General features: G+C 36.3%; 1 protein-coding gene across 1 annotated transcript; it reads right to left on the bottom strand.

Moving 5' to 3' along the window:
• Positions 1–1,225: 1,225 nt before the first annotated feature.
• aldh1l1 (aldehyde dehydrogenase 1 family, member L1) lies at positions 1,226–24,336 on the bottom strand. The gene is made up of 23 exons (XM_084425021.1): positions 24,202–24,336; positions 22,758–22,903; positions 21,734–21,968; positions 20,946–21,111; positions 20,648–20,749; positions 20,450–20,539; positions 20,210–20,350; positions 16,798–16,923; positions 16,544–16,635; positions 16,270–16,417; positions 14,738–14,857; positions 14,532–14,659; positions 13,939–14,089; positions 4,323–4,393; positions 4,083–4,188; positions 3,886–3,973; positions 3,614–3,707; positions 3,229–3,328; positions 3,010–3,108; positions 2,553–2,718; positions 2,376–2,478; positions 1,965–2,164; positions 1,226–1,862 (listed from the first exon to the last, which is right to left on the bottom strand). The coding sequence occupies exons 2-23, from the start codon at positions 22,885–22,887 to the stop codon at positions 1,807–1,809; spliced, it is 2,712 nt and encodes a 903-aa protein (XP_084281147.1). The 5' UTR covers positions 22,888–22,903; positions 24,202–24,336; the 3' UTR covers positions 1,226–1,806.
• Between the last annotated feature and the right edge of the window lie 3,411 nt (positions 24,337–27,747).

The raw sequence follows: 27,747 nt of genomic DNA, 5'->3' as shown, positions 1-27,747 counted from the left end.
GGCGTGCGACCTCTGACATATATAGCAATTGTAAGTCGCTTTGGATAAAAGCGTCAGATAAATGTAAATGTAAATGTAAATCCTCGTTTTAAGTCAGGTCTGAGCCAGAAGGCCTTTCTGTGTGGAGTTTTGCATGTTCTTCCCAAGTCTGTGTGGGTTTGCTCTGTGCACTCCAATTTCCCAAACAATCCAAAGACATGCAGCATATGTGTATTAGACTCTAAATTGTATAGTATAGGACAGGTGTGAATTTGAGTGCAAATGTGTTTGTGTCTGTGTATGAGCCATGTGACTGGCAATCTGTCCAGCGTGTCCCAGCCTGTGACCCTAGATACTAGGAAAGGATATCCCTCCAACTGTCAGTCTGCGATGAGCGAGGAATAGAGAGGAGATGCTCTAAAATAAAACCCTGCCCTCTATTCAATGGACCCTTTTCACATTTCCAGGTTTCTCAGAAGCAGAAGTCATCATAGTTGGGTAAACTTCTATTGCAGTTAAAAGAGACTACATTAAATATACTTTTCATGTTCCAATTTTCTCAAATAACAAAAGAAAAACAACTTTCAAAAAGAGGAAAAAAATTGAGAAATTGATAACAGCAGTCAGAAGAGAGAAAGATGTACATTTTCCCGTCACTCCCACAGCCGCTGTAATAGAAAAACCCTCACTGCAGCGTTAACTAGTTTCTTGTAATTTGATGCCTAGGTAATATAATATAAATGATAGTGTAATAAATTTACATACATAAAAAAAAAAAATTCAGAATTTACGATACTGATGACCGTTAAAAGGGTCCAACAAATCAGTTGCAACTTCTGGTTCATGGGGACTTTAATGAAGCTGCTTCATTACTGTAATACAGCAATAATTCGTTTTGGAGCTTAGAATACTAAAAAAAGAATACTACAATAATAAACTCCACCTACACTATAAATTCTGTTTACAACAATACGTTCATTCTAGTATGAAAAATGGTAAATTGTCAATTCTTAAATACCTTCTAAATAATTATTGAAAAATTATAATAACCATTACTTTGTGACAGTGTAATAACTTTTATTTTGAATAACCAACAGTCAAGAATAATAATGAAAAATTCTACAGCTCAAATATTGATAAAATGAAAATTTGCGTTATTGTGATGTTGGATCTGGGTCTGTGTTACAGTACATATTTTTTCATATAGTCACAAATGCACATGAATAAAACACTCAAAACAATGTAATAAGACAATACTGGACAGATTTTATTCTTGTGGCACATGCTTGGATAATGTTTATAAAGAAGACAAAACAATGGTGGAGGTCTGGTTTCTAAAGGATAAAATACACTTCTTAAGATCAATATAAAATCTTTAAAACAATCATACAGTATCAGTGCAGTAAATAACAGTGTCAGATATGTTTACCTGAAATTGTTTTGATGGCTAGTCAAGCATTATTTCACAGTCTTTTAACCTATTACAAACGATCTCAAAACAAATGACAAAGTGAAATATCATAAGTGCAAAAAGTCTGCTGTACGGAAATGACTCTCTGAGCTTATGTACAGTTAGACATTTACAGGTACCATGTAAAACTAGGAGACTAAAAATTAAGTCTGCAGAGTAACTAAATTGACCACATGATTTGATTTTTTGATTTTCCCAATTGCCTGAACTAAATGCAATCCATCCGTTAATACAAACAAAACAAATGTAATGACAATTTACTTCAGGGTTGAACTGAAATGGTCTTTAGCTGCCACTTTAGAGCACTAAAATGCAATCATCTTTTTTTGTGCACTATATGTCCAGTATTTTATCAGTTAGTATTCAACGGTGACACACTTAGTCTTCAGATACTCATTCAGAGCTTCTTGACCTGTTGGGGAGAAATACAGTTAAAACAACATACAAAAGTATTTCTTTAAAAAGAAATACCTACTCAAATGTATCAAAACAATTATCATTCACACAATCTTACCCAAATCTTTGCCAAAGCCAGACTGTTTGAAGCCACCAAAAGGAGCTGCCACGTCAGTCTTGTTGTAAGTGTTGATGAACACAGTGCCGGCTTGAAGTTTTTCACTCACATACAGAGCCTTGCTGATGTCGCGTGTAAACACACCTGATGCTAAACCATATTCTGTAGCATTAGCCCTCTGCAGTACGTTGTCAACATCTCTGAATGAGGGAGATTGGGGAAAAGCAGTTTACAATGTTGCTTTTTGTCATGTGACAAAAAAAAAAAAAAAAAAAAAAAAAAAGTTAAATACTTGAAGTATACAGTTAAATCCACTACAAATCATTCATCATTTAGTTTATATAGTTTATATAGATTGACTGGTGTGAGACAATCAGCATTTTAGAGTAAAAGTAGCTTGTTTCTACCAACCCATTGAATTTGGAGATGATCATGACGGGCCCAAAGGACTCCTCAACAGCAATATACATGTGATCCTGCACGTCACTGAAAACAGTTGGTTCAAAGAAGAAACCTATAGAGATGGAAAGCATAAGCAATTTTGCACTTTTTTTCCCACTAATGCAAATGCTCACACACTCCCCTCACCTGGACGGTTTACTTGTTTCCCCCCACACACTAATCTTGCTCCTTCTTTGACCCCTTTTTCACAGTATTCCACTAGTTTGTCCAGATGGGCTTTGTGGTTCTGTGGGCCGTGGTCTGTGGAACGGTCTAGTGGATCACCAATCTTCATCTTCTTTATTTCACTAACCTACATAGATGCAGTTATATGATATGAGTTTTTAATTATGAAATTGTGAGTTATGAAATTATCACAAATAATTATCTTGGTTAAATTTTAAGAGGTTTCACCACTCATCCAGATTGTATGACTATACTTTAGATATAATATTAAATCCATATCACAGTCACAAGAGTGTGTTATGACTATATATCAGAATAGCAATGATTCAGCTGTAGGTAAGGAATCAAAAGGAATATATGTGAAAATAGACATTCAGCTTAAGAAGTTATTAAATCTTCATGTATGTTTATTCCTTACCACTCTTTCCACAAAAGTGTCATGGATAGATTCCTCAATGAACAGTCTCCCTGCTGCAATGCAGTTCTCTCCCTTATTAAAGAACACCGAGCTCATACCCTGTAGACAAGAAGTGTGTGTGGAGGGTACATAACATGTCTGAGATTACAACATTACTTCGATAAACAAAGAATGTATTTTTAATATGATCATGCAATCATGGTATTGAGGTAAACAAACCATTCTGACAGCCTTGTCCAGATCACAGTCATTAAAGATGATGAGAGGAGATTTCCCTCCTAGCTCAAGTGAAACCTTCTTCACATTGCTGACTGCACAGCTACAAGATAGACAAGCATTTCTAGGATTCCCAACTTTTATTTAAACCCTATTTGTAATTAACTTAAATGAAAGAAATGCTGTAAGCATACAAAAATGATATTGAAAGTGTTTGTATAATTTATTCAGAGTTATTAAGATTAAAATATGATTAGAATAACTACATTAAAATATGTGCCACTATTTTCAATTTGTGGCCCAAATGTGACATCAAGACAAAATCTACAAAACTCTGAAAAGAAAACAAGAAAACAGTCACAACCTTTTAAAAGAGATGCTCATTCACCTTTTCATAATCTGTTTGCCAATCTCAGTGGAGCCGGTAAAACCCAGTTTTCGAACATCAGGGTGGTCAGACAGCCGCTGGCCAACCAGAGACCCTAAAATTGACATATTCAATAAATATTCGATTCATATATAAGCAGACAGCCTTAAAAACAGCCAAATTCATGTTTCAAATTCATGCGCAAAGCATTTACAATAGTGATACTGAATCACATACAAAAAAAGTATATCAGTATATGAATTTTGTTGCGTATGCTTTGCGTGTATATGCACCGGATCCTGGTAGTATGTTCACCACGCCCTTTGGAAACTTTGCCAGTGCAGTTAATTCAGCAAACTTGAGAGCAGTCAAAGGTGTGACCTAGAATTCAACACAGAAACAATCACACAATCCTTCATTTCTGTTCCAAACATTGTTTGGAATAAAGATGCCTTGTGCATGTTTGTTTAATATTAACTCCAATTTTTACCTGTGCAGGTTTGAGCACCACAGTGTTTCCAGCTGCCAGGCAGGCTGCAGTCTTCCATGCCAGCATCATTAATGGATAATTCCATGGAATGACAATGGCACACAAACTGAACATAAACAAGCAAGAGCTAAATATTCTCAACATTCTATCCAGATATACAAAATACATAGCAATTAAGGTGACTTTTCATGGTCAGGTTGGAGTTGGAGTATTCATTTTTATAGGGAGGGTTGATTTTACCCAATTGGCTCTTTCTTGGTGAAGGTAAGGTTTCGATTAGGCCGAGCCTGGTTGATAGGAATAGTGCAGCCCTGTGGAGAAAAAAAATTTGATCTTTCAGACACACACCAGAATAGGCTCATTATTTTTATAATTTTTTAATTATTTTTTACTAAAACAGTAGTTTCCAATCATATACTGTATAATAACAATAATATACTTTTTCAGTTTTGTTCTGGGATAATAGCTTCTTATATTAAAGGGATAGTTCACCCAAAAATGAAAATTGTCATTTAATCCAGTTGTTCCAAACCTGTATGAATTTCTCTCTTCTGCTGAACACAAAAGAAAATATTTTGAAGAATATAGCTGCAAGCAGCCATTAAGGGGCCAAGCACAAAGAAGGCATGACAAGTCACTACTGCATGGCTGGGAGCATCAGACCAACTGCAACAATGAGCATATTATTATGATTTTAGGCAAAATGCCTGAAAAATCAAATACAATCACTAATAATGTGATTTAATGTTTTATCACTTTTGACCAATAGGTGGCGCTGTGACCAAATTGATGTGGTGTGGTCAAAGTAAGGTGACAATGACACATGGAAAGTTTGGTGTCAATATGCCAAAGCAGAGATACAGCCTCAAGAGTCATTTTGGCATCATGCCTCAACTTTGTTGCTTCGGTATACGAAAATGGTTTGGTCACGACACAAAATCCATAACTTTTTGTCGGCACGGTCTGGAGATGATACGATTCGATTTTGGTGAAAATCGGACCAATGGCCAAAGAGGAGTTCAAAAAAATAGGTTTTGAAAGAAAATCAAAATGACGGACAGAAGTTCAGCCAAATATGGCAATTAATATCTATGTTCTCAGCATAACCCAAAGAATCTATTATGACCAGTTTAATTATAATAGGCTAATTTAATCAAAGGTTATTAGCATTTTAGGAAATTTAATTATAACTGTTGACCACAAGCGCATTGTGCCGAAGACATATACCGAGTTTCGTAACGATATGCCAATGTGTTCGTAGAATATAGCATTTTAAAACAAAATTTTAAATGGCAGATGCCCAAAATGGCCGATATGGGAAAATTGGGTATCGTTCGACTCGGCATGCTGCACCAAATCTCAAGAGACCAGTTTTGTGATTTTTAGGCCAAAGCGTTCAGAAGTTATAAGCAAAAAGAGCCTAACCACTAGGTGGCGCTGCACTGAAACTGATTGACATGATTGTCACAACACGTCAACAAAGTTGGTCAGAATAGTGAAATCGTTGCAGTGATATAGCCTCATATCAATTTGGTGGGCACTTTGTTGAATTCGTTCGCGCATTATTCGAGAACTGTTTGCCAAATAAATTTGAATTTCATAGCTTTTTGTCGCCATGGTCTGAAGATGACCTGGTACAAATTTTGTGAAGATCGGCGCAACGGCCTAGGAGGAGTTTGAAAAAGCAGGTTTTTCACAAAATTCAAATGACGGAAAATGACGTCATAGGAATTTGCAATCGAATCGTCATGAGCAAAGGAATCAGAATTAAAAAAAGGTGACAGTTCAGACTGTCCTCTATCTGTGTGCCAAATTTCATAACTTTCCCGCAAGCGGTTATATGGGCTGCCATAGACTTCCAGAGCAGAAGAATAAGAAGAACGCCAACGGATACAATAGTTGCTTGGCCACTAAATATGGATAACCAAACAATTGATGGGCCCCATTGACTTCCATAGTATGCAAAAAAATACTATGGAAGTCAATGGGGCTGATCAACTGTTTGGTCACTGTAAGAATTGATAAATTAGGAAATTCCAAACAGTCTGTTTTGGGGGTGACCAGGCCCTGAGAGGACAAAAGGACCTCTCTGGAGATTAGCATTTGAACTGGCTCTCATGCATCATCGAGACGAAAGTCTCACCTCCGAGTCATCTAATCTACATCCTTTTCCCTCTCCCCTCACCCCTGTCTCTCATGCTCAGATGATCAGCTGAAATCACCCAAGAAAATGTATAGTTTAATGTGAATGATTATCACAGAGTATTTTCATGTTTGGTATCATTTAAAATGTCAGTGCGACTGGTACAGATATCTCATATCCAGATAGATAAAACAAAAGGTAATAAGGTTTTTAAGAGCTTATGGATAACTGATTTACAAAGGAAGGTGGTCTCTAAGCAAATGGTCCCACACCCCCATGAAGATGCGACCACTGCATGCAAATTTCTATTGTTACATGTTTCCAGGTAAAAGGTTTGTCTATTTAAGGAATTGCAGCAGGGAGATCGAGGCCTTTTCTGTACTTCAGATCGGTCCGTTAGGCTGGGAGATATAGATCTCTCAGCCTAACGTATTTCTTAATGTTGGGTTTGCATCTTCTCTCTATTCCAGAGCATTTGATGTTTTGTATCGATTATCTTTGAATTGATTATGAAATTGGCATGATACATTTACCTGACATAATAAATTGTTACATTTGATTATTCTCACTGACTTTGATATTATTTTCATTGAAGAGTTAAACGGAATAGTCAAACACTCACTCACTTTTAGTGAGGCACAGATATTATTAAAACCTTTCATTTATGGAGTCAGATGAATTAACGAGTAAATACATATGATTAATGTATTACAAATTTAACCAAACCAATACTTCGCATGAGGAAAGGACAGAGCACGTGAGACCTTCCCTGTGTTATTGGAAAACCTCCATTGGACCAATTTCACGGGCTTACAAAGTGGTGACCTCGACGTGATCTCAAAACAGATCAAAACAGATTCACGAGAAACGTCCTTTCCGGCAAGTATTGGGACTTTAATATCACCAAGAGTCTTGAACATCTTCTCTTTCTTCCGCGGTTGTGGTAAGTCAATTTTCTTTGCATTTTTAGAAGTGTTGAAGAAATGTTTGCATTGTTTACCGGTCGGAATTAAAACCCTTTGTTTAGAAGCGTGATGCGGCAGCCAGATGAAGAATGATTAGATTTTAAAGATCTCCTTGTTTTGCCTAAGCAGCAAGAAACGAAACCTAAAGTGAGAATAACATCATCCAAATAATTAATAACTCGATGAAGAGCTGAAAAAAGTAAAGCCTAAAAAGTTTTAAAATCAGCCGCATGTTTTCCGGCCATTGTTGTATCTGGGCTTGTTAAACAAACCAGCAACACGTGAAGAGAATGAGCAAACTAACAAGAAACAGAGAAAGAAAAATCTACGTTTGTAAACAATCGGAAAACACGTGATTTTATAAATAAAAAGGCAGATCGATGCATTGTTTATGGAAAGAAAATTTTGGGAAAACAGGATGATATGATGTACAGGCTAAAACTCAAATATCAAAGATAATGCTAAATGCTATTGTCCATGTTGCTTTCAAAACGCTCAAGGCTATGCTAAATGCTAAAGCCATGCTGCGCTCAAGGCTAATGCTAAATGCTATTGTCCATGCTGTTTTCAAAACGCTCAAGGCTAATGATAAATGCTAAAGCCATGCTGTGTTGGTTTGTGTCACTGGCTGACTGATAGGCAATATCCTATACCAAACCAAAACTAATCTTGACAAACTCTATATTGAATTTAAAAGCTTAAACTTTTACATTGATGGAAAACCTCTAAAGTATTTGATATGCTATCTAGTCAAAAATTCGGGAAAATTAGAAAATTTTGCTTGGTTATCACTGTTAGGTGGTTGGGGATATGGCGAGACTGTAAAAACGATGGCAGAGTAATCTCTAAAATATATCCAACACAACTGACAGGAGCTGTTAAATGTGGCGAGTCTGTAAAAACGATGGCAGAATAAACTCTAAAACATTGTAACACGCTGGGGTAATACAAGTATAAAAAGGCGCCGTTATAACTAGCTATGATCACGCGCATCCTGATTTTGATGTCAAGCTGTTCAAATATTCGAGGATACTATTCTGAGCGATGCATATTCTGTTTGGATTTTCAAATTTGTAGTTGTGCTTAACACATTGTGCTAGAACACACTTTATAGTTGTTTGTGCTACGAAAATGTGCACATAGGCTAGTTGAGTTTATTCTTTAAAAACACAAGATTGCTTTACTGTAAGTGTTGTAGAAAACACTTAGGTAAAAGGTTGTAGATGCCAGGCATGCTAGGCCACGTGTCTTGTGTAAACTGGATTAAATATCAAGTGTGTTTGTTGAATTTGTTTGTCTCCTAACAGGAGCATAGGATTGCCATGTGGCCACAATGTAAATCACAAAACAAAGAAATCTGAAAATCAGAAACAGTGAACGCATCTCATTAATCCTGAAACAAAAACCTTTTCAGATTTAAGGCTTCAGAGAACTAAATATTGTCACGTTTGAACTCATTCTGGATTGCTCTGCAATTATTTTTCCCAAATAGATTACCGGATTCGTATATTTCCACAAGTTTGTGCCAGACATTAGTGACGACTAATACTGGATATCAGATTCAAGTGTACTTGAATGAGGGGGACGAGTTAATTTCCGTCCAGAATCAGCTAATGCTGTTTGATCAACCTGGATTCGGGTGCGTTCCATAACCTCTGTTCTAATTTAATGTTCTTTTAGATAAGTGTACGTGGATATCCCACGGGCTTGACTAAACCAAAGCCATTTTAAGAAAAGTAAGTTGATCGGCTAACGTCTTTTAATAGTGGTCTTGACCTCTACTAATTGAAACGATTGAATTAAGTTCCTGAGGTGGCATTCAAGGGGGCTATTTAAGTGTCTGTTATTTTGTACGTGTGAATACGGCAGATTCCAGATATTTAGCCAATTACCTCTGTTTTGGTAAGCCAGACTGGCGAGATTGTGTCGTGCATCCTTAGGAGAAGGACTGCAAAGCGATATAGTTTCCTTATCTATAAACGGAAAAATCTAAAGTAAGAGTAAATAGAAGAATCAAACATTAAAATGGCCATTGAAAAAGACTAAATTAGAAGAAAAGGTATTTGAAACCTAGCAAAGAAAAAAGAGAAATAGCGAATGTACATCTTATCAGCCCAGAGCCAAAAAAGCCTTTTCATATTCAAATGTATTGACATGAGAACAAGCTGAGATTTGACCATGCGTTGTTGTTCGAGAGACTCTTCAGAGACCGAAAACAATATAATCTGACTTGTATTGTTAAAGAATGTAATTATATTATAACTTGAATTATAATAAACATTATATTACACTCGCAGAGCATAATAATAATTGGAGAAGTGTGATTTTCGTCATTAAAATTGAATTTCTGAAACAGAATTTAATTTGTGTGCTACCCAGTGCCAAAAAAGGGGAGGGGTATGCCTTTATTTTTCACCGTTAGAAAACACGGCTAGAATTGTGGCACAGGTAATAGCAAACCAAATTGTGCAACAACTAAAATGTAATCTAATCAGAGAACTAAACTTACGAGGAGGGTGTGAAATGCTAAACAGCAGACAGAAGTACCACAGTTTTTTGCAGGTCAAAAAATATCTGTACTAACTCAAATGTGTGAACGACACCATAAACAGGAAAATGCTAACCAGACAACCCAGAGATCTGGCTGTAATGAGAGAAAGCAATGAGCATTGCACATGCAGCAGACTGAAGGCTGAACTGGAAAAGCAGCTTCAGGTGTCACAACACACTGAGACGACAGCAACAATTCAGACGTGGTCAATGAAACTCGGTTTCATGTGACATCTGGAATTAAAATTGCAATTGACATGATAATGGAACAAGTAAAAGAATTCCACACGTCTGAATTTAATGCTTTTGAAATATTGGAATTATCTGTCTGTGGTTCGCTCTCCTCTGTTTTATGTCTCAGGTTTACTTCTGCAAATTCCTTGAAGGACGTTAGCCAGGATGGGCCGGACCCCACCTGGATCAAGGCCAGGACAGCGGAATTGTTAGAACATAACCTCGGGAGATGGGTGAAAAGACACTTCAAGAGGCCATTCACACTCACAATAGTACAACACTACGTAAATATGGCCTCCCAGTTTAGAACTGGAACTAAATTTGCAACACAATTGTTATAGATTATTTTCCACCCATCTCCTAGACATGAACACTGAACACACACCTCCCACATTACACATCATAAGAAGATAAAGATGACATAGAGTCCAAAAGTGTCACTTCACTAAAAATCTATTGTCCATCTTCACACTAACAGATCCAGATAGCTTCACACACAGAGGATGGTAAAGCTGATCCCATGATCATGGTCTAACAGAGACACAGAGAATAGCATACGCTATTCACAACACACTGCCAACTAATGCAACACACATGGACAACTGAATGGCTACAGTCACAAATCAAGACAAATTCTAAGGCAGACCTGCCATTAAATTTCAAACTCTATGATTGTTGGTGGGATTTGGAAAATCAGAGGGCCCCTGATTTCTCAACATACCTACTAATAACAGAAACATAATTAAAATGGATCATTACAAAATTCACAATTCAACTCATCGACTGTGACTTAGCCAGATCAACACACACTCTCAAACACACTCTCTGTCACAGACACACACACACACACACAAAAACACACTCTGACATTCTAAAAAATACTCTCACACAAACACACAAAACCATTGATTGGTTTACACCGACCTCTTTCTGCATTTCTGAAACCTATTTTGATTTCTGCATTTTTTTCCTTTGAGTAATTCAGAAAAACATTTCTGAAACTTATTTCGATTTTAATTTCTGAAACTTATGTTTATTTTAATTTCTGAAACTTATTTTGATTTCCTTTGAGTAGTTCAGAAAAACATTTCTGAAACTTATTTTGATTTCTGCATTTCCATTGACTAATTCAATGAATGAACAATCTCCATTCTTATATGCTTAAACATGTTCCAAGTCACTTCTTAGATCTGCATAGGTGGCTTGCATTGGAGGATTCATGAACAAAGTGATCATTATATTGAAGATTATTATTGCTGTTATTTATTTAGGTTACACCGACCTCTTGCTGCATTTCCTTTGAATAATTCAGATCAAGAATAATTAAAATCCACTACCATTTAACATCACAGTGGTAGTAAAGAATTGGATATTTAAAAATGAGACCCTTCTAGATGACCCTGAGAAACATTTGAGACCAGATGTACCATTCGCACTTGCTGACATGAACATGATATTTTATATTAGACATGACATGATTTTGTTTTGTTGCATTATGTGTTCCCATGCATTTCCATACGACTTCAAGTTCATAAGTGCTCAATCGTGAAGTGGACATTTAAGATGCTTTTCAGGTGTCTCAAGCTTTTCACACAAAGCAGTGTGAACTAAGGAGAAGCCCTTCATCCACTGAGGTCTGCCCAGACAACCGCACCGCTGGAGGTGACAGGATCGGTCAAGAAGGGTCAGATCATCATCGTGGAGAAGGTGCCAGAGAAGCAGAAGTTTCTCCATGGAAGAATGACACGCCAACTGAACAAGTAACAAAGGTCCAGATTGACTCTACGAACTTTGCTCACATCTCAAGATCACAGGAAGAAAACCTGAAAGCTTTCATCCACCTGCTGGACTCAAGCAACGTACACCTGGTGAGACCAGGTGTTCTGCAGGTGAACACAGCCCTCTGCAAGCTTCTACAGATGCTAACATTGAAAAGACAATTTTTGGGTGACATCTCAAGAATGACAACAGACGTTTATCAGTGACTCCATAGGAGCTCATTTGAATTTGACCCACGGAGTCAATGAGGGAAAACTGTAAGAATTGATAAATTAGGAAATTCCAAACAGTCTGTTTTGGGGGTGACCAGGCCCTGAGAGGACAAAAGGACCTCTCTGGAGATTAGCATTTGAATTGGATTAGATTGGCTCTCATGCATCATCGAGACGAAAGTCTCACCTCCGAGTCATCTAATCTACATCCTTTTCCCTCTCCCCTCACCCCTGTCTCTCATGCTCAGATGATCAGCTGAAATCACCCAAGAAAATGTATAGTTTAATGTGAATGATTATCACAGAGTATTTTCATGTTTGGTATCATTTAAAATGTCATAGTGCGACTGGTACAGATATCTCATATCCAGATAGATAAAACAAAAGGTAATAAGGTTAAGAGCTTATGGATAACTGATTTACAAAGGAAGGTGGTCTCTAAGCAAATGGTCCCACACCCCCATGAAGATGCGACCACTGCATGCAAATTTCTATTGTTACATGTTTCCAGGTAAAAGGTTTGTCTATTTAAGGAATTGCAGCAGGGAGATCGAGGCCTTTTCTGTACTTCAGATCGGTCCGTTAGGCTGGGAGATATAGATCTCTCAGCCTAACGTATTTCTTAATGTTGGGTTTGCATCTTCTCTCTATTCCAGAGCATTTGATGTTTTGTATCGATTATCTTTGAATTGATTATGAAATTGGCATGATACATTTACCTGACATAATAAATTGTTACATTTGATTATTCTCACTGACTTTGATATTATTTTCATTGAAGAGTTAAACGGAATAGTCAAACACTCACTCACTTTTAGTGAGGCACAGATATTATTAAAACCTTTCATTTATGGAGTCAGATGAATTAACGAGTAAATACATATGATTAATGTATTACAAATTTAACCAAACCAATACTTCGCATGAGGAAAGGACAGAGCACGTGAGACCTTCCCTGTGTTATTGGTAAACCTCCATTGGACCAATTTCACGGGCTTACAGTCACCAACATTCTTCAAAATATATCTTCTTTTGTGTTCAGCAGAAGAAAGAAATTCATACAGGTTTGGAACAACTTGTGGGTGAGTAGATGACAGAATTTTCATTTTTGGTGGAACTATTCCTTTAAGGAATCCTCTGGATTCAATACAAGTTAGGCTGAATTAATAGAATCGAGAAATGAACCCGCAACCTTTGGGTTACCAGTCTGACTCTCTAACCATCTGGCCATGACTAAATGTGATACTTATAGGCCTGGTTTCACAGACAGGGCTTAGATTAAGCCAGGATTAGGCCTTAGTTCTATTAGGACATTGAGTAGCTTTTATAAACGTGCCTTAGAAAAAAAAAAACATTACTGGTGTGCATCTTGAGACAAAACAATGGCACTGACATATTTTAAGATGTGTCAGTGCAAGTTACTTTCAGTTAAAACAGCTCAAACATGCATTTTAGTCTGGGACTAGGTTTAAGGCTTGTCTGTGAAACCAGGCAATAGTTTATAAAACCAACTATTTAGGGTTTTATTGTGTTGGAATGAAAATTAAATCTAACCTTACACAGAAAAGGTTACCAAGTAAATTTTTTCCACACTAAATTCATGTTAACATGCATATATTTTACATTTTGTTACTATATCTTTGAAACTGTGAGTATTTTAATATTGGCTTCATTCAGTTTCATTGTAAGCGCCTCACTGTAAACCATATTTTTGCTGTTTTTAAAGAAAACGAGGGACCATTTTTGTGGTAATCGATACTAAACCTGGAATATGTCTTTAAAGATTTTTGCAAAGAATAATAAGAGGGGCCTTAAATCTTTAAACAAGGTAACTAAAGCTTGAAAAAACAGAATATATAGGCTACTTATAACAGATTATCCTAAATATAACACTGTGGGGCATACATCACAACTGATGGCTAATAAATAAATAAATAAATTCTAATAAATAATATAAACAGACACAAGCAAACCTGAATCTTGTCACACCACCCAGCAAAGTATCTGAATGTCTGGATAGACATGCCAATGTGTGTTTTGAGGGCAAGAGTATAGACCGCTCCTGAGTCTATGGACTCAATAGTGGCCAGCTCTTCCTGATGCTGCTCCATCAGATCAGCCAGTCTGGAGAATGCCCACATACACTACACAGTTATTTTCAGACCGATCTGATGAAGACACTCGCTTGCAGAGACAAATAATCATCATCCATCACGTACAGTTGTTTATTTCCTTTCCTGTTGTCATCTTTGTTGAATTTCTTGATACAACTTTTTGCTAGCATGGACTGAGCAATTATGATTCTATAAACGTAAGTGCAAATTAAATTAAGTGCAACAGAACTCATGGGTTTGGACATAAAAACCTGAATAAAGAGAAACAAACTCACACATATCTTGATGGGCTAAGCTTGAATGTTTACCATGCGTTTACCATTTCTGTCAAAATGACGATTTGGAATTATTTGTCATTTACTACTTAAATTCTGTAAATGATGAACGTTTTGGGTAACGAAACCAATGTTTAACCTGCAGTGTTAAAATATAAAATGCAATTAATTACGTACTTGTAGAGTAGTTTGCCTCTGTCTCTGGGGTTCATCTTGCCCCACTCTCCCTCCTCAAATGCTTCTTTAGCTGCAGCCACTGCCTTTTCCACATCAGAGATCTGAGCTAAGGACACATCACAGATTGCCTACACACAAACACAAGCTGAAATTGAGCATGTGGAAAAGATAATGCAGAAAAGTGGAAAAGTTTGTCTATTGTGTACCTGTCCATCGGTGGGGTTAATGGTCTTATAGGTCTTTCCCCCTTCAGCATCTACAAACTCGCCATTTATGAAAAGCTGGTGAGGGATTCGGACTGTCATATTGTTCAGCTTCTTTTCTACCTACAACAGACATGCAGATACTTAAATAGAAAGTACAAAATTAGAAATACGCATTTAACAAAAAAGCAGTATACAAGACAATAGACAATTACCAATTAAAACTAATCAACAAAAAAAATTCATAAGCATTCAGTCAGTAGCCAGCAATACATTCCAAAAATTTGGCATGTCTACCATTGTGTTTGAAATCCAGACCTACGGTATTTCTGATTAAAAATCTTTGAAGCATTATGAAGCATAAAATATGGCAATGGAGACTCCAGACTTCTAAGTAGCTTATTTCTTAAAGAATCGAAAAAAATTCCACTTTCAAATATACAACAATTTGTGTCCTCAGTTCCCAAATATTGAGTGTTGTTAAAAGGAATGGTGAGGTACCAGAGGTAAACATGCATAACATTCCCTGTTTTTTGTTATATGGACTTTTAGTTTGCATTTTGCCCTGTTCTGTTCCTGTTTCTTGTTTCATGTTTTGTAGTACCTTTGTTGATTGGTCTCCCAGGTGTGCCTTGTTTTCTTGTTACTCTCGTTAGCCCTGTCTGTATATAGCCCTTGTGTTTGCTATATTAGTTTGTCAGTCGTTTCTCGTGGATCCTATTATTCATGTTTTCTGGCTCTTTGAGTTCCCTGTTTTGTTAAATAAATATATGCCTGCACTTCACTGTTCCACACCTCTGCCTGCCTTCCCTGTCCCCCTTCGTGTCACAATAATCTTCTGCCCCAATGGAATGTGGGAATGTTGGAATGTGTTCCCGACATAGACTTAGAATGAGTGTACACTTGAACTTGGAAAGTGGGCTATTTAGCGTGTTATAAAAATAATGCAATTAATGCAGTCATTTCCAAGGCTTTCTCAGGATTTTTCTTCACCACATGGTGAAAAACCAACATGTAGGATAAAGTGTACTGTAGTCTGTCTGGCTACCTGGTTGGTCATAACAAGGAAACTGTGATTAGCTCAATGAATCAGTTATGGTTCTTTTGATCACTCCACCCAAGCTTGGATAACTGTGGCAATTCTAGAGCTAATAAATGCAACTGAGTGGCACAGACCATTTATTAGTATAATCTCATGTTAAGTTTAAAACAATGCCACTGTGCAAATATTATTCATATACTATATTTGCTTTTATATATTATAGTAAATATTGTATTATTAAGATAATTGCGTATAGCATATGGAACTGGAAAATTGCTACAGCACTGATGGACATGTTGTATAAGTAATAATCTGTAAAATGCTGAAACAGTGTCATTTTATTTTTGTATATGAAATCTATATGTATTTTTTAATATGAAGCAGATGACAGTTAACAGTGTTCTACCTGAAACACATGAAATGTAGTTTTCAAGCCAGTGCAAAAATAAACATAATAATAAGCTACTATCCATTTAACAGGAGCAATACTAACATAGTCTACGTTGAACTCGTCTTCCTCATCCTCTCCTCGCAGCTTCCTCACACACATTTGAATGAACTCTTGAAAGCTTGTTGCCATGTAAACGTCCTCATTCTGCAACTGCAACTGTTTCGCCCTTAACTTTACCTCTTCCACCAGCCTACAGTGTGAAAATAAGAAAAAAAAATCTTCGAATTATATAAAGGGAAAAGTGAGGAAAATAATGTATATTTACATGCATTATATATCATAAGAATTAGAAAATGATACATGCTCACATAATTACCTGACTACATCCATCGAGGCAGCACCAGACTTAAAGAAGTCAGTAGTGTCTTCAATCTTCTCTACATTAGTCAAAATACTCTTCCACACCTCCTGGACAAAAATGCAATAAATTCTACATGAGTCTTCTGTCTTCAACACGTTATCTTTTAGAATAAAAAAAAGGATTTAATATGGGTACAATGTTTGTAACATGCAGACACACAAAGAATATTATGATGACTATTAATGAATTTATTCCAAGTTTTTTTTTACCCTCATATGCCCAGCAAATTGTTTTTCATCCTCAGAAAGTTCCACAGTGGAACTGACACCAGCTTTAAAATACTGTGATGCTGCAATCATCTTCCCATCCTCAAACTGCAGGTTCTTCACAAGCAACTAAATACATAAGTACAAACACACTTTATGTATAAATACACATTCACACGCATCTACAATCTCAGGAAAAACATCAACTAAATGGTTTTCAACATACAGTATTCACACTAGTCCATATTGCATTGGTTCACTATCAAATGTGTAAAATACATGGGGGACACGTTCCTCTTACTTCTAATAAAACAACAACATTGCATTATACATTACATTTAATTAGGTAAAATGTGCAAACTTAAAAATGAAATTCTATCAAGATTTACTCACCCTCATGTCATTCTGTATGACTTTTGTGTAAAACACAAAAGAAGCTATTTTAAAAATGTCTAAGTGTTTTTTGTTCATTAAATGAGAGTCAATGGGGTCCAATGTTGTTTTGGATCTCACTTTCATGGTATTGTCAAAAAGTTTAAACAATCTTCATAATATCTTTGTGCTCCACAGAAGAAAGAAAGTAATATAGGTTTGGAACAACAAAGGTGCATAAATAATGACATTTCTGGGTGAAACATCCCTTCAAGGTTTTAGGGCCCAAGTACATTTACATTTATGGCCATTACCATGTGGGCTAGAATTCTGCTCAATCCTTGAGTTAAGACAAAAAGAAATGTATAGCTCAGATTTCATTTTCATCTATAAAATATATTTAATCTGTATTTTTTATTTTCCCTCAAAAATTACTTTTTCAAAGTATCCCTAGGCTGCTTGTCCAGTTCACACAAAATTTGGTACAGATCTTCTAGAGACCCTCATGACAAAAACATAAAGGCATTTTGATTTGGTACTTCATTTCTAAGATGTGATCTAATTCATTTTTCAGTTGTGGTGACAATTTAAGTTTATCAAGCGACAAGAATACTTTTTATGCGCAAAAAAAACAAAAATAACGACTTTATTCAATTATTCATTTTCTTCTGTGTGGGCCTCTGAGTGAGTTCACGTAGTGTAACAGCGCAGTGCTTCTGTGTTAGGCTCACGGAGGCTCACTATTGGCCGACACTGGTAATGTGTGCGATGCGTGTGACGTACAACACAGAAGCGCTGCGCTGTTACACTATGTGAACTCACTCAGAGGCCCACACAGAAGAAAATGAATAGTTGAATAAAGTCGTTATTTTTGGGGGGTTTTGCGCACAAAAAGTATTCTCGTTGCTTGATAAACTTATGGTTAAGCCACTGTGGGCCGGCAAGTTTCAATAACATAGAAGCCTATGGCGGAGTAAGACAGCTCTCAGATTTAATCAAAAATATCTTAATTTGTGTTCCGAAGATGAATGAAAGTCTTACGGGGTTGGAACAACATGATGGTGAGTAATTACTGACAGAAGTTTCATTTTTGGGTGAACTAACCCTTTAAGAAAAACCTATTTTGCAACTGTGACATCTGACATAGAAGCAATTGTATCCACAGCATCAACAGGATATATTCTTTTGAATTTGTATATCTTAATCGTGGTCTCTCTCTTCACATGTGCTTGGGCCGTGATGATTGCAGCTTGCACTTAAAGGGATAGTTCACCCAAAATAAAAATAAAAACAATTTAAAAAACTGTATTCCAAAAATAAATAAAAACTGATTCCAACCTGTATGACTTTCCTTATTGTGTAGAACATGAAAAATAATTACTTGAGAAATGTCTGTTTTTGTTTACATACAATAACATTTTGGTTACCAACATTCTTCAAAATATCTTCTTTTTTGCACAGTAGAAGAAAGAAATAAAGGTTTGGAACAACATGAGTAAATGATGATGGAATTTTCACAATGTACAATGCACAATCACAATGTATGATTTTTTAACTATTTATTTGTATGATACAGCTGCAAATAAGTATTTGAACACCTGAGAAAATCAATGTTAATATTTGGTACAGTAGCCTTTGTTTGCAATTACAGAGGTCAAACGTTTCCTGTAGTTTTTCACCAGGTTTGCACACACTGCAGGAGGGATTTTGGCCCACTCCTCCACACAGATCTTCTCTAAATCAGTCAGGTTTCTGGGCTGTCGCTGAGAAACACAGAGTTTGAGCTCCCTCCAAAGATTCTCTATTGGGTTTAGGTCTGGAGACTGGCTAGGCCACGCCAGAACCTTGATATGCTTCTTACAGAGCCACTCCTTGGTTATCCTGGCTGTGTGCTTCGGGTCATTGTCATGTTGGAAGACCCAGCCTCGACCCATCTTCAATGCTCTAACTTAGGGAAGGAGGTTGTTCCCCAAAATCTCGCAATACATGGCCCCGGTCATCCTCTCCTTAATACAGTGCAGTCGCCCTGTCCCATGTGCAGAAAAACACCCCCAAAGCATGATGCTACCACCCCCATGCTTCACAGTAGGGATGGTGTTCTTGGGATGGTACTCATCATTCTTCTTCCTCCAAACACGTTTAGTGGAATTATGACCAAAAAGTTCTATTTTGGTCTCATCTGACCACATGACTTTCTCCCATGACTCCTCTGGATCATCCAAATGGTCATTGGCAAACTTAAGACGGGCCTTGACATGTGCTGGTTTAAGCAGGGGAACCTTCCGTGCCATGCATGATTTCAAACCATGACGTCTTAGTGTATTACCAACAGTAACCTTGGAAACGGTGGTCCCAGCTCTTTTCAGGTCATTGACCAGCTCCTCCCGTGTAGTTCTGGGCTGATTTCTCACCTTTCTTAGGATCATTGAGACCCCACGAGGTGAGATCTTGCATGGAGCCCCAGTCCGAGGGAGATTGACAGTCATGTTTAGCTTCTTCCATTTTCTAATGATTGCTCCAACAGTGGACCTTTTTTCACCAAGCTGCTTGGCAATTTCCCCGTAGCCCTTTCCAGCCTTGTGGAGGTGTACAATTTTGTCTCTAGTGTCTTTGGACAGCTCTTTGGTCTTGGCCATGTTAGTAGTTGGATTCTTACTTCTTTATGCAGCTAACGACTTCAAACAGGTGCATCTAATTTAGGATAATAAATGGAGTGGAGGTGGACATTTTAAAGGCAGACTAACAGGTCTTTGAGGGTCAGAATTCTAGCTGATAGACAGGTGTTCAAATACTTATTTGCAGCTGTATCATACAAATAAATAGTTAAAAAATCATATATTGTGATTTCTGGATTTTTTTTTTTAGATTATGTCTCTCACAGTGGACATGCACCTACGATGACAATTTCAGACCCCTCCATGATTTCCAAGTGGGAGAACTTGCAAAATAGCAGGGTGTTCAAATACTTATTTTCCTCACTGTATAGGCAAATCTGTAGCTAGTTTAGTAAATTTAAAAGCATAAAGTTTTTCCAAGTCCTTACCGTTTTGCCATCATTCCCAAAAAGAACAAGGCCACTTTTGGTTACCAGACCGGGTCGACTTGCTCCAGGGATTTCCAGAGGTTGACCATTGCTGGAAGAATGGTCATTTTCCAACAGTGTTGATCCATAAAATGACACATTCTACCAGAAGAACGAAAAGAACACTGTAGCATTTGACTAAGAGTGTCTACATGTCCGGTGTGCTGTTGTGTGTGTTTAACAGTTAGTTAAAACACTCACTTTGCTGTCAATCTCTGTCCAGGCTCCAGGGACTCTGTCATTCCCTCTGATCCAGTTATGAATGGCTTCTGCTGGCTGGTTCCAGTCAATCTATGCAACCAACCATAGACGGTTGTTGAAATGTTGTGTACAACAATTAGAATCAAACAAGCTATACATCTATATATTGACTGTTGTGCAGTGCTGGAGAAACTCCACCTTTGAATTTTCTTTCTTCTGAATACACTCATATGTGGCTCCTTCCTCTGGCTGCTTGATTCTCGGAGCTTTACCCGCTGCAATTAACCTGACTGCCTCCACCTACAGTAAAACAAAAACACACACAAGAATCCAAAGGTGCCCTCCTATACAACAACTACATCAGTCTACTTTCTGAACTTCAAATCCTACTGTTCCTACATTAAAACAATGACTGATATGCTGTTTTAACTTAATGGATAGCAAACTATGTTTTGCAATATAATGAGGCTGTAGATGTTTCTGCAATAATCCACACCATGCCTTTGACTCCCTCTGGGAACAGGAAGCGTTTGTAGATGCTGTTTACATTGTCGTTCGGCTCAACATCGCATTCTCTTTGCAAAAGAATTGGTCCTGTGTCCAGTCCATCATCTGCCCAGAACACAGTAAACCCACCCTTCTTATCACCATGAATCAGAGTCCTTAGAGAAATACATACAAAATAATAAAGAGATAATTATGTTAAAGGAACATCATTTTACATCATTTATATTACATCCTCATGCCGTTTCTTTCAGTGAGACATACCAAGCTTCAAAAGGAAATCAAATATGATAATATTTAAACACATAAGTACCATAAAAGTATAACATATGACTAATGCGCTGCATAATACGTCTTCTGAAGCTAAAGCTAAATTGAATGAGTCCATATATTCAAAATAAACGTTTTATTGCTTTTAGTCTAAACATTCTAAACAAGAGTCAACAAAGTTTACTTTCGGGAGATACATGCTTTTAAACTTTTTACTCTGTCTATCCTGGGAATATAGTGCAGAAAAATGTATGATGATGCAATGCACTGGATACATTTTGTGAAATAAATTCTTTCAAAAACAAGAATGTATAAAAAAAATAAGAGACAACTGCAACTTTAATAGTAGTGTTGATGCTAACAGCAGACAGTAAAAACACACCAATGGCCTACTTATGATACCCACCTGCCTCTCATTAGATCTTACTATAATACTTCTAATTATAGTTACCACACATATACGCGCGCACTCTCTTAAAAAACATAAAGAGAACACACACACATACTGACCAGTTAATGGCAGAGGCACCTCTGTGTCTGGGTAGCAAGGAGGGATGATAAATAATGGAGCCGTGTTTTGGATGATCTATCACTTCCATAGGGATAAACTGAGAGCAGAAAGGTAGAACATTCAGTTCAGCACCAACTGCCTTATACTGATCCACCACCTCTGTGATGGCCTTTCCCTTCAGCCTCCAGCGGGGAAACTTGAACACTGGCACGCCATCTTTCTCTGCCTCGGTCGCTGGGGACAGTTTAAAGATTTATTTAAGATAAAGTAACCATGAAGTTTTCTCAAACCATCAGATTCATATGCGCAAAAAGAACAGTGCCATAGCAAAACCAACTTCAAGAACGTTCTGGAAGAAACATGCAATTTTATATTTCAACCACAGATGGCGATAGAGAGGCCAAAGTTCCATAGCCCTGCTTTAATTCATAAATATCACAAGACATGACATTTAACGATCTGAAATAACCCTGTTTTCATAAATAGGTCAAATGATTTTATATTTTAAGAGACTTATTGACCTTGACACATAGTCGTGAGTTTTCTACTGCATGTTTCTACATGTTGGTCACACCACATGATTTTTTTCAAATATTGTCTTTCTTTTAATTATCATTTATTTTTCATTATGATTAGCTAAACAGCTTTATCACCCAGACATTTCCAACTTTTTGCCCCACAAAAATATCAAAATTAATTTTAACTCAGAAAATAAAAACATACCATAAATGAGGTGCATTCAACTCATTTTATGTATGAATTATTATTTTTTATATATTTCTTATATTATAAATCAAAAGGACAATATAATAAAAGCCATTTCACACCAAGAATGTTTGGTGCAAAAGCAGAGCCATTGTTGTTACATAAGAGTGTTGTTACTGTCCATTTTTTTTTTTTTTTGGTCTGAACAAATCTCATGTGAAAAGCGCACCAAATTTTCATGGCGAATGTTTGTGTTGGTGTGAACAGTCCTTAACAGTCACATGAAGTTACATGAAATAAAGAGAATGGGAGACTTACCAAGTGTATCCACTTTTCCATCTTTGTCAGGAATGGTGAACACAGCAACAATTGTGTGGCCGTCCTTCTTCAGTTCTTTATACACTTCTTGTCCAAAGAGACTCTGGCCAATCACGGCAATCTTCATCATAGATATTCACTGATATCTAAAATAATAGGAACACACATTATATCGACTACTCATACAACTATTATAAAATACTATCATTACTACAAATGGTAACATATTAAAATACATTATGAAATAGTTTCATAAAAATACCTCTTCCGCAAGCAGTTCATAACCATAAACAAATATACTTCCTATAACTTTTTTTTTAAGAAAAAACTTTCTGCATTCTACTTCTCTTGCTTGTTTACTTCTCTGTCTTAATATCAAAACTTGTAATTTAAAAAAGCTGCCTCGGGTTCGAGCCTCCTCCAAGGTCAGCAAGCCAAGTTAGTTTACTATTAACCTTTGAGGCTGAATGGGCAGGCGAACTAGTGAAATAATATATAGCACTAAAATGTCCAGCTATTACACCCAGAAATAGAAATTCTTGAACTTTTATTGGTATCTAAAAATGATGGTATTGTAACAGCCTTATTTCCAGCAAAAATAACCCTATTGTGATATTATTATCATGACATAAAATTACTATGATATAAGATTTTGGTTGTTTAAAGATGTACTTGATTCTTTGTGACTTTTTTGCCTTCAAAGACCTATTATAGGGCAAACAAATAGATTTGTTTGTGAACGACAAACTGATGACTGACTGTGGATAAAGGGGTCATTCAGTTCAGCATGTTAATCAATCTTGTGCATCAAGTAGCAATGGGGGGTAGGGCAGAAGAATGATTCTTATTTATCGCGAAATTGAAGCAATGATGTATCCTACCCCCTTCAACTGGTGTACTGAAAAGAACTGGTTCAAAGAAGGATTCGATCCGTTTAAATTACTACACCATGAAGGAGCATTTCAAGCAGGATACGTATTTAAAAATGAGTCAGGGCAAAAACTAAATATATATCAAAGCGTAGTGGCCAACGGAAAAGTTAGGATAGTTGCTTAATTAACCCAAGTGAAGACCAGGGTCAAACAAAGTTCGATCAACGCGATACGCCCACCACAACAATCTAAAAATGTAACCTGACTTTAACTGCAGATAACGTGAAGACATTTCATTCAGATTCATTCATCAGCTATCCCACAATTAAAGTTACAATTATTTTCAATGAAATAAACAAGAAACAAAGAAGTTTCGCCAACACATTCATAAATCATAGGCGCGATCATGCAAATCTCTCCCCTTATTTACACAGATTGTATCATGCACAACACATTTCGCTAAGGCAGAATTAGTTTACGACGACACGAAACGAGAGTGTGTCCTTTGTCAAGGGAATTTGTCATTGCAAACACTGTTAGTCTACCTGTACTAGATATTAATTGTATCATACCTTTGCACGTCCAGATCAGAGCTGTTCCTCTGCAACTGCAAGAAAGGAGGATTCAGCAGACACTGTTGCTATTTATTTCAGCACAACAGTATTGAAGGCCAGCGATCAGACTACCAATAGCGTTATTACAACCGCAAGGGGGAGGAACCGAAAGTTTCCGCTTCCACAGTTAGAGGGATATGTTGAAATCATAGTGCAAAAACATGACAAGGGATAGGGATGCAAGCTTTTGTGTGTTTTTATAAGTTTGTATAAGAATAAGCCAGATTATAATAGCAATAAAATGTAGCCTATAAGAATGTAAGGGCCAAAATTGTAGTTTATTGACTAGAAAGTTTATTGACCTGACAATCTGTCTGGGCAGTGATTCAGACTTGGCAATTTAACAAGCCTTGGATGAGGGAATTCTTGATTCTTTTTAGTCAAATATTACATATGTGATAACGTGAGATTTCCTGAAATGCAGAACACTCAAATTACCTAGAAGTTAGTTTTCAATATGTCTGCAATATTGTCATTATAATGTAACTTTCTTTTGAGAAAATAGACTAAACAGCTTGTCTAAAATTATTGTATACAAATTATGTAAGCTATTATATAGGCCTAATAGCATAATAAAAATATATTTGGTTAATACATTTTTCCCCCTCCAAACCTTGTGTGCCACAATAAATGGAGCAGTAGAGTAAAACTGTAACTCACGTATTCTTATTTATATTGTATGTTTTTTAAGTTCACCTGAGTGATTACAGAGATCAAATCAAATGAGATGTTAACAATGATATGTTTTATTGGCCCGATACACAGTGAGGAGGATGGTTTAAGTCTCTAAAACTGTGATCAGATGGCACCTACATAAGTACAATTTAGAATACATGGCATCATGGGCTCAATCAAAATTAAATCAAAATTCAAATAAAAAAAACATAGAATACATGGCATCAACACCAACACCTGTCAGGAAGCTTAAACTGGATCATGGTACTCCATTGAGTGACAATGATCCAAAGCACACATCAAAATCAACATAAAAATGGTTCACTGACCACAGAATCAAGGTTTTACCATGGCCATCCCAGTCTCCTGACCTGAACCCCATAAAACTTGTGTGGGTGAGCTTATGAGGAGAGTACACACTTCTGGAACTTAGAATTTGAAGCATCTGGAAAGTTCTGCACGTAGAAATGGTCTCAGATCTAGGAGAAGATTCAGAGCTGTAATTTTGCAGGGAGGCTGCACAAAGTATTAAATGAAGGAGTGCCAACATATATTTAAAAAAAATGTGTAAAGGTTAGGGTTACACTTCATTTTAAGGTGTCCGTGTTACATTATAATTATACATTTAAGTACTGAGTAATGATAATTAACTACATACAATTACTATAGGATTAAGGTTAGGATTAGGGTGTGGTTTAGGGTTAGTTGCATGTAATTATGCACAATTTATAGTAATTTACTATAGTAACTACATGTAACGTGTAACAAGGACACTGTAAAATGTTACAGAGTTTAGATTTTTGTGACCCAATGGGTAAACGGCAAATGCATTTTTTCCATAGCCCGTTTTGTTCATAAATACGTATTATTGAAATGCACTGTATACTGCAAATGCAATCCCATGTAAATCAGTGAGCAGATGATGCAGTGACACAATGCACACTTCCAATTATTTGAGCGATCTTGCATAAGAAGTTATATAAGTTTATAAATGTATTACAGTAAGTATGTGTCCATTGCCAAGGAATAAATCTGTTTAATAGGCTACTATCCTAAATGCCAGAGATCAGAGGCATGTCTGCAAAAAGTAGGGCATTTATCTTTAGTGTGGTCCAGGATTGGTTTCAATACAGGGTTAATATAAGCATGATTACAAAAAAAAAAAAAAAACAGCAAACTTTGTTAGTTACACTTTATTTTGATGGTCTCCTTAAGACATTCTCTTGACTAGTAACATTGCACCTACAACTACCAGTCATTAAAGTATTAGAAGACACTTTATTTTGATGGTTCCCAACAGACATTATACAAACTCTAAGTAACTTTGCAAGAACATATCAACTTATTCTACAATTACCGTATTTGTATATAACCAAATAAACCATAGTTCTAAGAATACCATGTCATGTTACCATGTCCAAAAGCCATGGTATTAATATTATATCATTCCAAAAAGCATATCAATACTGCACCAGCATGCAGCACTTTTGCTAGTATAACACTTAACTTATATACACTAAAACAAAAATTAAGATATTATTTTTATTAAAATACTTCCTGTTTTGTACAACAGCAATGTACAAACAGCAATGCCAATATATCAACATAGCTTACATGACAAACAGTACAGCCTACTTTAGAATACTATTCAAAATCCTATTTATTGCTATACAGCATATTTTACATAAAATGTTTAAGATTATATTTTGCAAATGAAAAAAGTGTGTCCTGGTTTAGTCCAGTTCCCACTGGACCTCAGTCAGACTAAAATCATTATCATACTAGAGTTAATGATTGACATCTGAGATGTCTATTGACCCTTATTTCAGATAAGTGAATGATTCAGCAAGAACTTAAGTAAAATTTCCTAATCCACAAACTCTTTAATTTTTTAGGTAAAAATGAGGTTAAAATACTTGTTAGACTTTTGATCAGTAAACTTATTAATCAAATAACCATCACTAGAATGCAGCATGCAGCAAATGACAAAAAATATCTGTAGGCCGATCTGTTATTTGTGATCTACTATTTCAATAATTTTTCTGAATATGGATTATATCACATACCTAGCAGTGGAATCATTGAAATGAAATATGTGCTGAGTTTAATAGAAGGAAAAAATATTGCTTTGAACTAGTACAAAACTGAACACCAACCAAAATTGTAACATACTCTTAGGTTGTGTTTTTTTTCTTACCCTGGTTGGCTATATGTGCCCTGTTAAAATAGCCTAAACCCATTTATTATCCTTTATCCTTACCAATTTTTGTTTTTAGGTACCCCTACAATATGCAAGCCTTAGATGGGGAGAACAGGAATGCTTGTAAAAACTCAAAAACAGCGACTCGGTTTTAGAATAAAATATGTTTTGTTTTGTTTTTTAATAAAAATTCTTAAAATTAGGGTGGAGAAGAGGCTTGTGAAATGGAAGTTATTAGTATAAAAATAATTTATAAAATAAATGCACATTAAAAAATTTACAAATTTAAACTGATGAGCACATAGAAATGTGTCAAATCTATTGCATTCTTTTTCTGTTTATGGAGAGAAAATTATACCACAACAAATAAAATCCAAAACTACAAAATTTTAAATAAATGGTAAAATGGTGGGTATATTCTGAAGGATTTTCATTTGCCTGGTATAGTATGTGTTCTAAATTTTTGCATAAATAGAGAGAAGGTTTAAAACAAAACATCTGGAGGCGCTCTTACCACAGGTTATGAAGAATTCATCTTGTGAAATACCCCATACCGCCACCTACTTTTCGTGGAAAGAATATGCCCAATATAAAGTTACCCTGGCAACCAAAAACGCAACAAGGGAAAG

Source organism: Rutilus rutilus (genome assembly GCF_951802725.1).
Source record: "Rutilus rutilus genome assembly, chromosome: 12".
Classification (NCBI taxonomy): domain Eukaryota; kingdom Metazoa; phylum Chordata; class Actinopteri; order Cypriniformes; family Leuciscidae; genus Rutilus; species Rutilus rutilus.
The sequence above is the reverse complement of the archived record's forward strand: the minus strand, read 5'-3'. Positions and strand labels throughout refer to the sequence as shown.

Coding starts and splice junctions, on each gene's coding strand:
- aldh1l1 (XM_084425021.1), bottom strand. CDS start 22,887: ATGATGAAGATTGCCGTGATTGGCCAGAGTCTCTTTGGACAAGAAGTG. Junction 20,351..20,449: donor GGACAGAGATTGACAGCAAA/GTGAGTGTTTTA, acceptor TTCTTCTGGTAG/AATGTGTCATTTTATGGATC. Junction 2,719..3,009: donor ACACTTTTGTGGAAAGAGTG/GTAAGGAATAAA, acceptor GCATCTATGTAG/GTTAGTGAAATAAAGAAGAT.